At 53.4% G+C, this 10,584-nt stretch overlaps 1 protein-coding gene across 1 annotated transcript; it reads left to right on the top strand.

The window, feature by feature from the left end:
- Positions 1–735: 735 nt before the first annotated feature.
- LOC141970583 (ubiquitin carboxyl-terminal hydrolase 17-like protein 6) lies at positions 736–10,321 on the top strand. The gene is made up of 13 exons (XM_074927199.1): positions 736–749; positions 1,483–1,598; positions 5,533–5,733; positions 6,204–6,314; positions 6,391–6,484; positions 6,632–6,699; positions 6,862–6,932; positions 7,470–7,552; positions 7,802–7,913; positions 8,236–8,376; positions 8,594–8,694; positions 9,575–9,749; positions 10,181–10,321. Exons 1-13 carry the CDS (start codon positions 736–738, stop codon positions 10,319–10,321), a joined length of 1,428 nt encoding a protein of 475 aa, XP_074783300.1.
- Positions 10,322–10,584: the final 263 nt, after the last annotated feature.

The raw sequence follows: 10,584 nt of genomic DNA, 5'->3' as shown, positions 1-10,584 counted from the left end.
GGGGCAGTGTGGGGGTGACGGGGGCAGATTGTGGCCCTGCGTGAGGGCGGAGCACAACATCTGACCTCTGCGGTGCCGGAGAGGAGGAGGAGGAGGAGAAATCCAGGAAACACCAAAACTGCCCCCAGCAGAGACCAAGCTGCACAAAGGGCACCAGCAGCCCACCCTGTCCCTCCTCCCAGTGCTGCCTCTAGCCAGGAAGAGCTCAGAGAGGCCTTCCAGAGACTCGGGCAGCTCTGCCGGCTGGCCCGCCTGCCCAGAGGTCCCTCGAGGAAGAGCTTTAAGCCTTGTTCGGCTTGTGGGACTGCCTTGCAGAATCAGCCCTCCTTTGGGAGCCAAAGACAGAAATAAAAACACTTGTTGGCCTTGCATGTGTAATTTACGGGGTGTTTTCTTCTCTGTGGGCTTGGGGGCAATTGCTGGAATTGCCCAGTGTGGGAGGTGTATGTTGTGGGATTTTGAAAGCTGTGTGCTCGCAGGTGCCCATCTTTCAGTCTCTTCCTTCTCGATAGGGAGTTGACGTCACTCGAACAGAAATGGGCTGTATGAGCCAGCACCAAGGGGGACTGAAACGGTCTGAACGGCCGGGCCCAGAGGGTGCCGCTCAGGGCCACCAAGTGTAGTTGGAGGCCAGTAACTAGAGGTATCGCCCAGGGGTCAGTACTGGGTCCGATCCTGTTTAATGTCTGTGTGAGCCGGCACAGGCAGGACGCAGGAACCACCGCAAAACCACGGATGAATCGCAAAGCGTGAGTTTCTTCTCGTTACCTCGTGACCCGGGGGACCTGCGCAGCAGCACGCGGGCAGAGGCACGCCAGTGGGGATGTCGGCACTGTGGAGCTCAGGCCTTGCTAGCCAGGAAAAGGAGAAGAAAGGAAAAGATCTCCAACCTGCTGCTTTCACCCGTATTATCGGGGATTTTTGCAGGCGCAGTTTTCCACTGTGCTTTGGTCTCTCCCCGATCAGGGCACGAACCTCAGGGGTGTTGGATAAGGTGCCTCTGAGTCTCTCTCAGGCCTGTGTCATCTAAACGCAGACATTCTACCCGTCAGGCGCACAGAGCTACACAACAATTGCTGTGATCTATTGTTTTGCAATGCCCCAGCTGCAAGTCACTTGTGCGTGTTTGCAATCCTCCTCGCCGCTCTCCCGTTGTGTTCCCACAGCGCTCCGTCTGTGGCAGCCCTGTAAATGGTCTCCCTGTGGTGCGTGCTGGGTGTCAGCTGGGCAAAGGGTAAAGGATGGTACCTACAGCCGTGAGGACACTGTCCTGCCACCCTGCTTTGGGTACCTCAGGACGCGTCTGACTGCTGTACGGGTGGCTTGGATTGCTTTTGCTAGTTGTGGCCACGCGTCCTGCAGGCTACTCTGGTACCGCCCAGGGGTAGCTGTCTGTCGGGATAACGCTGGTACCACACGGGTAGCTATTCCTGGGACTGTGAGTTCCCAGGAGCTCAGGGCTCTCCTTTCTTTCTCCTCCAGGCAGCCTCTTCTGTCACTGGAGCTCTGGAAGACTTTGTCAAACCTGAGCCCCTGCATGGAGACAATGGCTGTAAATGTAGCAAGCAAGATTATTACTAAGGATATCTTCGCAGCAGGTACGGGGATACGGTATTGCATGTCTGGGAGCACTGGCCAGGTTTGGCCTCCATTGAGGAAACCACTCATGAGACAGCTTGGGTGCGGCGGGCGGAGGAAGCAAGCAGCCGATTCAATGTGAATGATAGAGCAAGCTTCAACTTTATTGAAAGAAATCACCCCTTATATAAGCACTCTACACTAATCATGCATACTCCTCACAAATCTATTGGATACATGTAAAAGGCGCCATTATAATGTCCCAGCCCCCTGTGGCATCTCCGACATGTCACAACATCTTCCCTCTTCTGGCCTGCCTCCTTTCCCAAGGTTGTTTTTACCATCAAGGCCATTGTGTACCTCAGTTTCTCTCTTTGTTAACATAACAGTCTGTTGTTTGGCATAACTGTACCCTGGGTTTTTTCCTTTGTTGACCTCAGATGGCTGCAATCGGCTTCTGCAGAGACCCATGGCCTTGCTCTCTGCAAGCCGTTCTCCAACACTTGGGTGTTTTCTTTGTGGGTTTGGTTTTTTTTTTTACTTCCCCTTACAAGTAATCCACCCAAACAATCTGAAACTTGGAAAGGAATATATTGCTTCTAAGACAGGTAATTTGTTGCCCTTCTCCCTGTCTATTTGCAACGCTGTGATGAGAATTTTATTCCTGGCCTTGTCTGCCCTGGAGGTGGTCAGCCTCCCTAGCTAGGAAGTTGCCCACAGAACTGCCCCTGTGGCCAGAAGGGAGAAGACATGTCCCCTGTGCAGTGGTGAGCTGAAGCCACGAGGAGCACTGCACAGCGATTTGGCAAGTTCTTTTTCCTCGAGAAAGCAATCAACGGCTTCACCTCCAAGGCTTTTTGGATGCTTGTGTCTCTGTCCAGGGGACCTCGGTCCTCAGAGCAGGAGGAGTAGTATAGAGTCAACTTTAAATGGAAAACTTCTTGTATGTAGGTCTCAAGCCACGAGGTCGAAGTCTGACAGCTGTTATTCTGTCACTGGTTGGTTCGCATTCCTTTTTGGACATGAACGCCTTTCATTGTGAGCCTGAGTTACCTTAACAGGCCCAGCGAGCCCAGCAGTCGAAGTCATGCGTTAATATGAACCACGTTTAGAGTAGCTGATCTCATTCAGGTGAGTTATTCTCACTCAGAAAGAGCTCTTTTTGCTTACTAGCATGTGCATACATACAAATCTCATGTTCATAAGGAAGGTTAACATCCTTTTAGCTTGCTGTGCTCCCTGGCATGCCTGTATTCCATTTCTAAGTAGCATCTTACCATAAGCTAACAGAGGTGCCTCAAAAAAAATATAAAAAAAGGAAAAATCCTGGAGTGGGGTGGAAGACTTAGGGTTAGTTAGAACTAATTAAAGTAAAGGCAAGACAAAGCAAAACCCTTCCCTTCTTGTGTGCTCTGACTGAACCTGACTGGGGCTGTGGGTAGCCAGAGGGAGCTGGAAGCCTTGCAGCTCTCTGTACGAGTCCTCTCTCTCTCGCTCGCTGTAAAAGCACCACAGCCTCCGGTGCTTCTGGTGTTGGAGACACAATTAGCTTTGTTCTTAAAGCTAACTCAGGTCTTGGTCTAAAGTGTAGGTAGGGGGTCGGTTTGGTTTTAAAGACACATATTGCTGTATGTTTTTCAAAGCAGAACCTGGATCTTAGTGTGGTAGAAAAAATCACTGGAAATCTTGCCAATTATTGCGGAACGATAAAGCGGCAAAGTTAAAATGACTTGAGATTTTTTTGGAAAGGATGCCCAAAAGCTTATACTCGGAATATTTCTTCGTTGTCTGGCTCTTATGTTAGCCATCACTCTGCAGTTCCAGATCTGTGCTGCTGTCCTACTGCTACTACAGCTGAAGCAAGAAAGTGGGGCCTTTTTGGTTTCGTGTTACTGTTCAGGAGCTTCAAGGGTCTCTAGTTGGTATTTTTCCCTCGAGGCTGCAGAAACGCAGAGACTCATGCCCGTTGTTTTAGCGCTGGCAAGCACAGCTGTGATCCTTCCTGGATGAAACTTTGGTTTACCCAAGCTATCAGGTTTTAGGAACCCAGGGTAATTTAAATGTAGCCCTCCAGAAGTGAGGTTGGCCTTTTCCTCCTGTTTTCTGTCCCCATTCCCACTTGCACTGTTTAGTCTTCTGTTTGAAATGGGAGGGAGTCAATACATGGACCGTCCGTTCTGGTTTTTGGAGGGTTGGTGTGTTTTGGGGTGCTGGTTTTATTTTTCCCGATTCTTCGGCAGTATTGTCTTAAGAGTTGTATACAACTTTCATGGCGATGTTGTGATAGCAGATGTCCCGCGTGGGGACAGCCCAAAGCTACCTAAGCCGAGCGGGGCAGGAACAAAAGTGCCTCCGGCCACCCTGGGTGGGCATCTGGCAAAGCTGTGGCTGATAGAAAGCTAACGAACCCTGGAGGCTGGAGAAAATGTGACGAAGCTAAAAAGCCGCCCGCAGACGTTTTTCGGAGCCTCTCACGGGCAGCTGGGTGGGGGCCGGGCAGCCAGCCAAGGTCGGCCCAGCGCCGGCGCTGGAGGTGTTCCTTTGGTAGCACTCGTTCAGAGTCAGCCTGTGGCTCTATCTTGGGGGCAGATGAAACTCGTGGGAGATGAACCTGTAAGAGACCAGGTGCTTTGCTCCACGAGCCTCACGGGCACAGTCCTGTACCTCAAAGAGTGGTAAAAACCCCCTCAGCAACCCGAATGTGGCAGCCCAAGCTGTGAAGGGGCACTCCCCCGGTGCGTGGGGAAGCCCAGGGGCTGCCAGCTGCTGGCTACGGGAGGTGCCGGGGCTGTGGCGGCTGCGTGGCTGCAGTGCGTCCCGTGTCACAAAGGGGCAGTGGTGCAGCACCCACCCAGCAATTGTGACGTCACCTAGCCAGGGCCTGGTACCCGGAAAGCGGGCTGGGGAAGGCCAGTTGGGCTGAGCTGGCCTTCGGGAGAACTTGGCTCCTTCCTTTGGTACCCGAGTGCCTCCTTTTTTCCAGGCATTTCTCCGTTTACTTCCCATTTCTCTCAGCTTCCACCCTCTGCCAAAGGTAATTGTGATTTGACTTTCAGGACAGATCGTGAGTGTAGGTAGCTGGGGCTAAAAGGGCCTTTGGAATTGCTGTCAGCCGGAGTCCTGTGACAGGGACAGCAGGGCCATCAGCCTGCAGCGGGGCAGCAGTTACAAGGACCACTGAAACACTTTGGGTGGCGGCTGCTGTTCCGTGGGTTGCGTTTGGGGTTTTTAACCATTTTGATGACCTGCGATCATTTGGGGGGGATCGGGGATTTGCGCTGATCTTCTCTTTCGGGAGAGCACCCTGACACCCTTTGCCATCCAAAGCTTCCCGCTCTGTTCCCGAGAGGAGCGATGGCCGCAATGGGGCACGACTCCCGGGAGTAACGGCTTCCCCAGCAGGTTTGGCAACGGACGTGGCTGGTGCTCCACCCCGGAGCGCTGATGTGCTGACAAGCTAGAGCGAATTCTGGGGCCTCTCCTGATTGCAGCCAGACTGACCCGGTGTTTTCAAGGAAACACGGGAAAATGTGTCTCCTCACGCCTCGGCCGCTAGTACGAGCCTTTGAAAGGTGTCATTGCTCGTAGAAAGATCTGGCCTCAGCGGGGTCACCTTCTGGGCTAGATACTTGCTTGTTTTCGCCACCTCGCTATCAGGAAGAGGGAACACTTGAGCTGGGAATCCAATTCCAGACTCCAGAGGGAAAGGAAGGTAGCCCGAGGCACAGAAATCAGGGCGTGGGTTTGTTGGACTTTTGGCAAAGTAAGCAGGGGAACAGGCGATGTTCCAAAACTGTGTCTTGACCCGTACATGTCAATGGCAGCTTCCGGCGGTGTTTCTGGGCTGGATGTAGAGCTGGTTGTACTGAGTGCTCCTGTAAAGAACTCGACTTTTCAGTAGGCTTTCAGGCAAGCATATGGTGTCATCTCTTTTCAAATGTCCTTTCCTTGCAGTCGTTGCCGAGGAAATGGCTCTGCCACAAAGGATCCCCGTTGTCCCAGCGACGATTTGCATGGAATGGCAGCAGCGGCAGGGAGCTGGAGCTGGACTGCACAACCTGGGCAATACGTGCTTCCTCAACTCCGTCCTGCAGTGCCTGACCTACACGCCCCCTCTGGCCAACTACCTGCTCTCTCGGGAGCACAGCCAGTCATGTGAGTGCTTTTAGGAACATCTCCCCGCAAATCTGTTGGGCACTTCCCAGGGATTCCCAGAATCTGGGATCTGATTTAGCAGAAAAGCAGCCCTTCTTTCTCAACCCCCGCCGTGGGTGTGCTTTGAACGCTCAAGCCTCGAAGCCGCTTGTTCGTGCCTTCAGAAAGGCACACCTCTACCTGGCCCTGGGTCTTGGTCCCCGTTCCTGCAAGTTAAACGCTCTTTGCTTATGGCACAGAAAAGTTTTGACAGTTTAGCGTGCCTCTGAAGAACGTTCTCGACACACTAGAGTCTCCCGGGTTTGTTGGGACATTGGCACCTTGGGAGAAGAGGGTGGAGGCTGTTCTTACAACGTCAAGATCTCCCTTAGGTTTCCCATCGCTCGCTATGGGTGTGTTGCTAACCTGAGAACCTTCCCTCCCTCCTTCCCTCCCTCCCTCCCTCCCTCCCTCCCTCCCTCCCTCTTCAGGTCGTTGGCAAGGCTTCTGCGTCATGTGCAGTATGGAAGAGCACGTTCACAAGGTCCTGCATTCCTCAGGCAGTGCCATCGAGCCTTACGCTATCATCAGTGTTCTCAGACGTAAGTCATTTCAGGGGCTTTTACAGGGTTTTTTTCCATTCTTGTAGGAGAGAAGTACTAACTTCTTCTTTCATAGGAATAGGAGAACACTTTGAGCCTGGCATGCGGGAAGATGCCCATGAATTCTTACGCTGCACTGTCGATGCCATGCAGAGAGATTGTCTGAGCAAGTAAGTACAAGCAAATCACCTTTTCAATGTTCCCGAGCCCTTGGGACACCTTGATGCACTCCCATCAAGGAAGCCCTACGCCCAGAGCTTACAGTCAGAGCAAAACCCTTGGAGGAGCTAACTCTCTGCCTTACCATTGATTTCCAGCCTGGACTTCGCTTCGCAATCAGATACCGTTGTCCATCAAATATTTGGGGGCTTTCTGAGATCCAGAGGTACTTTTCCACAACTATTGCTCTTCCTTGGGATTGTCTGTGTCCTTCTGTCTGCCTCTGATAATCAGCTGGTGGTGTGACTGGCGTAGTCGCTCTGAAGGACGTAAACGGGCACAGTCAGTTGCCTTTGCCTATCGCTGAGCATTTCCATTTGCCTTCCAGTCACGTGCTGGAGCTGCAGCGCGGTTTCCGATTCCTACGAGACCTTCCTGGATATTCCTTTGGATATAGAAGTAAGAGGGTTTGCAACTTTGCTTCAAGACGTCCCAAGGCCCTTGTAGCTTTCCAGAATCAACAGAGTTGACTTAGAAGCGTATGCTGCGAACACCAGAGAGCCTGGTGGTGGGTGGGACGTGGGATGGACGGTGTCCTCCTGGGGAGGCTGCGGCAGCGCTCTCCCTGGGGGTGCTGGCCTTAAGCTGAACAAGTCCTCACTTCCCTCCCTGCACCCTTGATGTAGTCTCAGCCTTCTTCCCTTTGCCCTCCCTCAGCACCCGTCCGGCTCCTAGGCTGGTGGGTTCTGTTGTTTTTGTGACTGATGACCCTGCACACCACCGGCAGCTCAACGGAGCGGTGGCGCAGAGATGTAGCTCTTGGTAGCCCTGGGGATCCCTGGGAAATGAGGGGAACGTCGAGCATAATACCCTCGTTCTGCCTCCTCCTGGACGCTGCTTGAGCGTCATCTAGCTGGGGTTTTGTGTGAACTCCTAGTCAGTGTTTGGGCGAGGGTGTCTCCCGCAGCTCAGCGCTCTCCTTTCTCACTCCTCCAGGCAGCCTCATCTGTCACTGCAGCTCTGAAGGACTTTGTGAAACCCGAGAAGCTGGGCGGCACAAACTGCTATAAATGTAGCAGGTAGGACGACTACTAGCGACATACTAGTGCTAGATCGTGCGTGCAGGCGCTGCATGTCATCTCTCATAGGTCACCTTTTCACACAGGTTTAATGCACCGTAATGAGACGCAGCTTTGTTTCTGATATGGCCTTATGGCACTGCACAGCCTTAAAATAGCGTGAGGATGTGTGAGCCAGGAAAGCTCGTCTGGCCTTCTTGGGGCAGGACGGGGCGCATCTCAGCACGCGGCTCTGTGCTTGCTTTCCAGGTGCAAAGAGATGGTGACCGCCTCCAAGAGGTTTACAGTCCAACGCGCGCCCAAGGTTCTCACGCTGTGTCTGAAAAGATTTGACATTTTCACCGGCAGGAAGATCAGCAAGGTGTGTAGGCACTTGGAATGCCACTTTCTCTTCCTTCTGCGGAGCAGGAGATTTGCCGAGGCAGCGCGCTCTTTCCCAAGGGCTTCGTGCAGAGTTCCTCCTGTTTCCTTCCGGGGAGAGGAGGGTTCCCGTGGGAAGACAAGCACGTACTCTGCTCCGACAGAGCTGCTCCTGCCACCCAGAGCATGACACGTTGCTTGAGGGAACACCAAGTGTTTGTGAGCCCCAGAGATGTGTTAGTACACCTCTGGGCGCGGGTCTTGGGAGGTTATTTCCTGCAGTATTTCAGCATCATGTCTGAGCCCTGCTGGTCTCTCCGTAGGTTGTGGAGTATCCCGAGTCCTTGGATCTTCGCCCGTACATGTCTGAGACAGGCGGAGAACCGCTCCTCTACTCCTTATATGCTGTCCTGGTACACGGCGGTGACGGCTGTCACACAGGACACTACCACTGCTATGCAAAGGTAAAGAGCAGCTTCCTTCCAAACGAGGGAAGAGCGTGTGCTGGGGAAGACAAATGTTCATGGCAGTGTTACTGGCAGCCAGGGTTGTGGGGGAGAAGGTCTCCTTAGGGGCTGGGTTGGATTTGTTCTGATGGACTCTTGGCTCTGTCGTTTTCTGCCTGTGTTTTCGTTGAGAAAAGAGGCGGTTTGTCTCCAGATATTGATGCCTTTTTTACAGGCCAGCGATGGGCTCTGGTATATGATGGACGATACGTTTGTGGGGGGTTGTGACATCGAGACAGTCCTCAGTCGGCAAGCCTATTTACTGTTTTATGTCAGGTAAAAACAAGTCTTCAAATGTGTTTGGAATACATCTCCTTCTCCTGGCTTGGCTGTTTTTCTTCTCCTCCTCTTTCTGTTTCTCTTCCTGTGTTTCTGCCATGGGAGACAATTACTTCCCGCGCCCTCCAGCGCTGTCAAACCCGATCTACCCCCCACCGGTCCTTCTCTCTCCTTGCTGGGCTTGAGGTTGCTGCCCTGGTGTAAACTGCTACTTGCCTGCTATCTGAAGCTGACTAATGTAGAGAAGTGTGCTTAAAGGGGGCCTACAGGAAAGACGGGAGGGATTCTTTGTCAGGGGGTGTAGGGATAGGGTGAGGGGTAACAATTTTAAACCGGAAGAGGGTAGATTTAGATCAGATCTAAGGAAGAAATTCTTTACTGTGATGGTTGTGAGACACTGGAAGCGGTTGTGTGGAGAGCTTGTGGCTGCCTGCTCCCTGGAAGTGTTGAAGGCCCCGTTGGACGGGGCTTTGGGCAACCCGGTCTAGTGGAAGGTGTCCCTGCCCCTGGCAGGAGGGTTGGAACTAGACGGTCTTTCAGGACCCTTCCAGCCCAAGTCATTCTATGGTTCTACGAAATGGAGGCTGTAGGGGGTATAAAGGCGAGGTCGTGTGCCACCAGAGGCTCACCTGGTGAGAAGACCACGACTGAATCTATACAGGGTGGTCTTTCTAAAATTTTTATTCGGTATTAGTATTTAAAAGTGACGGGAGCATAAAGCAATCATGTCTGCGGGATCAGTAGCAGTAACTGTAAACTAAAATTGAATCAGTCACAAAGCAGAAGTTACGGCAGAGGTACGTTTACGCACTGAAGTCCAGACACGATATTGTGGACCCTAACTTGTAATCGTGGTTACGTCTGTTCTCTGTTGTAGAAACAGCTCCAAGACTACGACTGAACCCCAGAGGAGGTGCTTGGATTTGAAACCTGGAGAAAAGGCTTCTTCCTCCTGGGCATTCGCATACCTCCGTTCCTTCCTGAGCCAGTGGGCGGCTGGCAGCATGCAGGCGGGTTCTGTGGGACCACAGGGTCTGCCTCGTCAGACTGAGGTAACTCTGGGGAGGTGGGTCAGGGCACCAGATGGACAGTGGATTTCAATTGGGAACCCTGGCATTGCTCTCTCTGCCCTGCCACAGTGCAGCTTTCTTCAGAGTTGCAGCGCTGCTCCATGTGAGAGCGTCCCACCTGGACCCATCCCGTTTCTCCACCTGTGGCCCTTCTGCCTTTGCAGCCCTCGCGGAGAGCCTTTGGGAGGCCCTTAGCGGTCCCCAGCCACAGCTTCTGGGGGTCGCTTACAGTTCTGGTCCTTTCAGGAGGAAAGCTGCTGTCAGCCATGTGACCGTGTTCCGCACGCCGTGCCAGAAGACAAGAGCGAAGAGGAGCACGGGTCCAGCCTTTCTTCCCACGGCCAGAGGAACGGTGCCACGGAAAGGGCCCAGAGCAGATCCCCACGGCGCCGTGGCTATGATCTCCGGAGCAGGTTCATGGAGTGCAGGGACGACCACCATTCTGGGAGGAGGAGGAGCAGGAGCAGAGCAAGTCCTCCACGTCAGGATCAGCCCTCCGCATCAACCCCGCCGAGGGGGAGAGAGCGGAGCAGATCCCCACAGCGGGGCCGTGATCTCCACAGCCGCTCTGTGGAAATCACAGACTATGACCCCTCAGCAAGGAGGAGGAGGAGCAGGAGGAGGGGGAGGGTTTCAGCGCCCCGGAGACGCAGGTGAACCAACCACTCGGGGCAGTGTGGGGGTGACGGGGGCAGATTGTGGCCCTGCGTGAGAGCGGAGCACAACATCTGACCTCTGCGGTGCCGGAGAGGAGGAGGAGGAGGAGAAATCCAGGAAACACCAAAACTGCCCCCAGCAGAGACCAAGCTGCACAAAG

The sequence above is a fragment of the Athene noctua genome, chromosome 26, assembly GCF_965140245.1.
Source record: "Athene noctua chromosome 26, bAthNoc1.hap1.1, whole genome shotgun sequence".
NCBI classification, from domain to species: Eukaryota; Metazoa; Chordata; class Aves; order Strigiformes; family Strigidae; genus Athene; species Athene noctua.
Note: the sequence above shows the minus strand (reverse complement) of the source record. Positions and strands in the feature narration are given on the sequence as shown.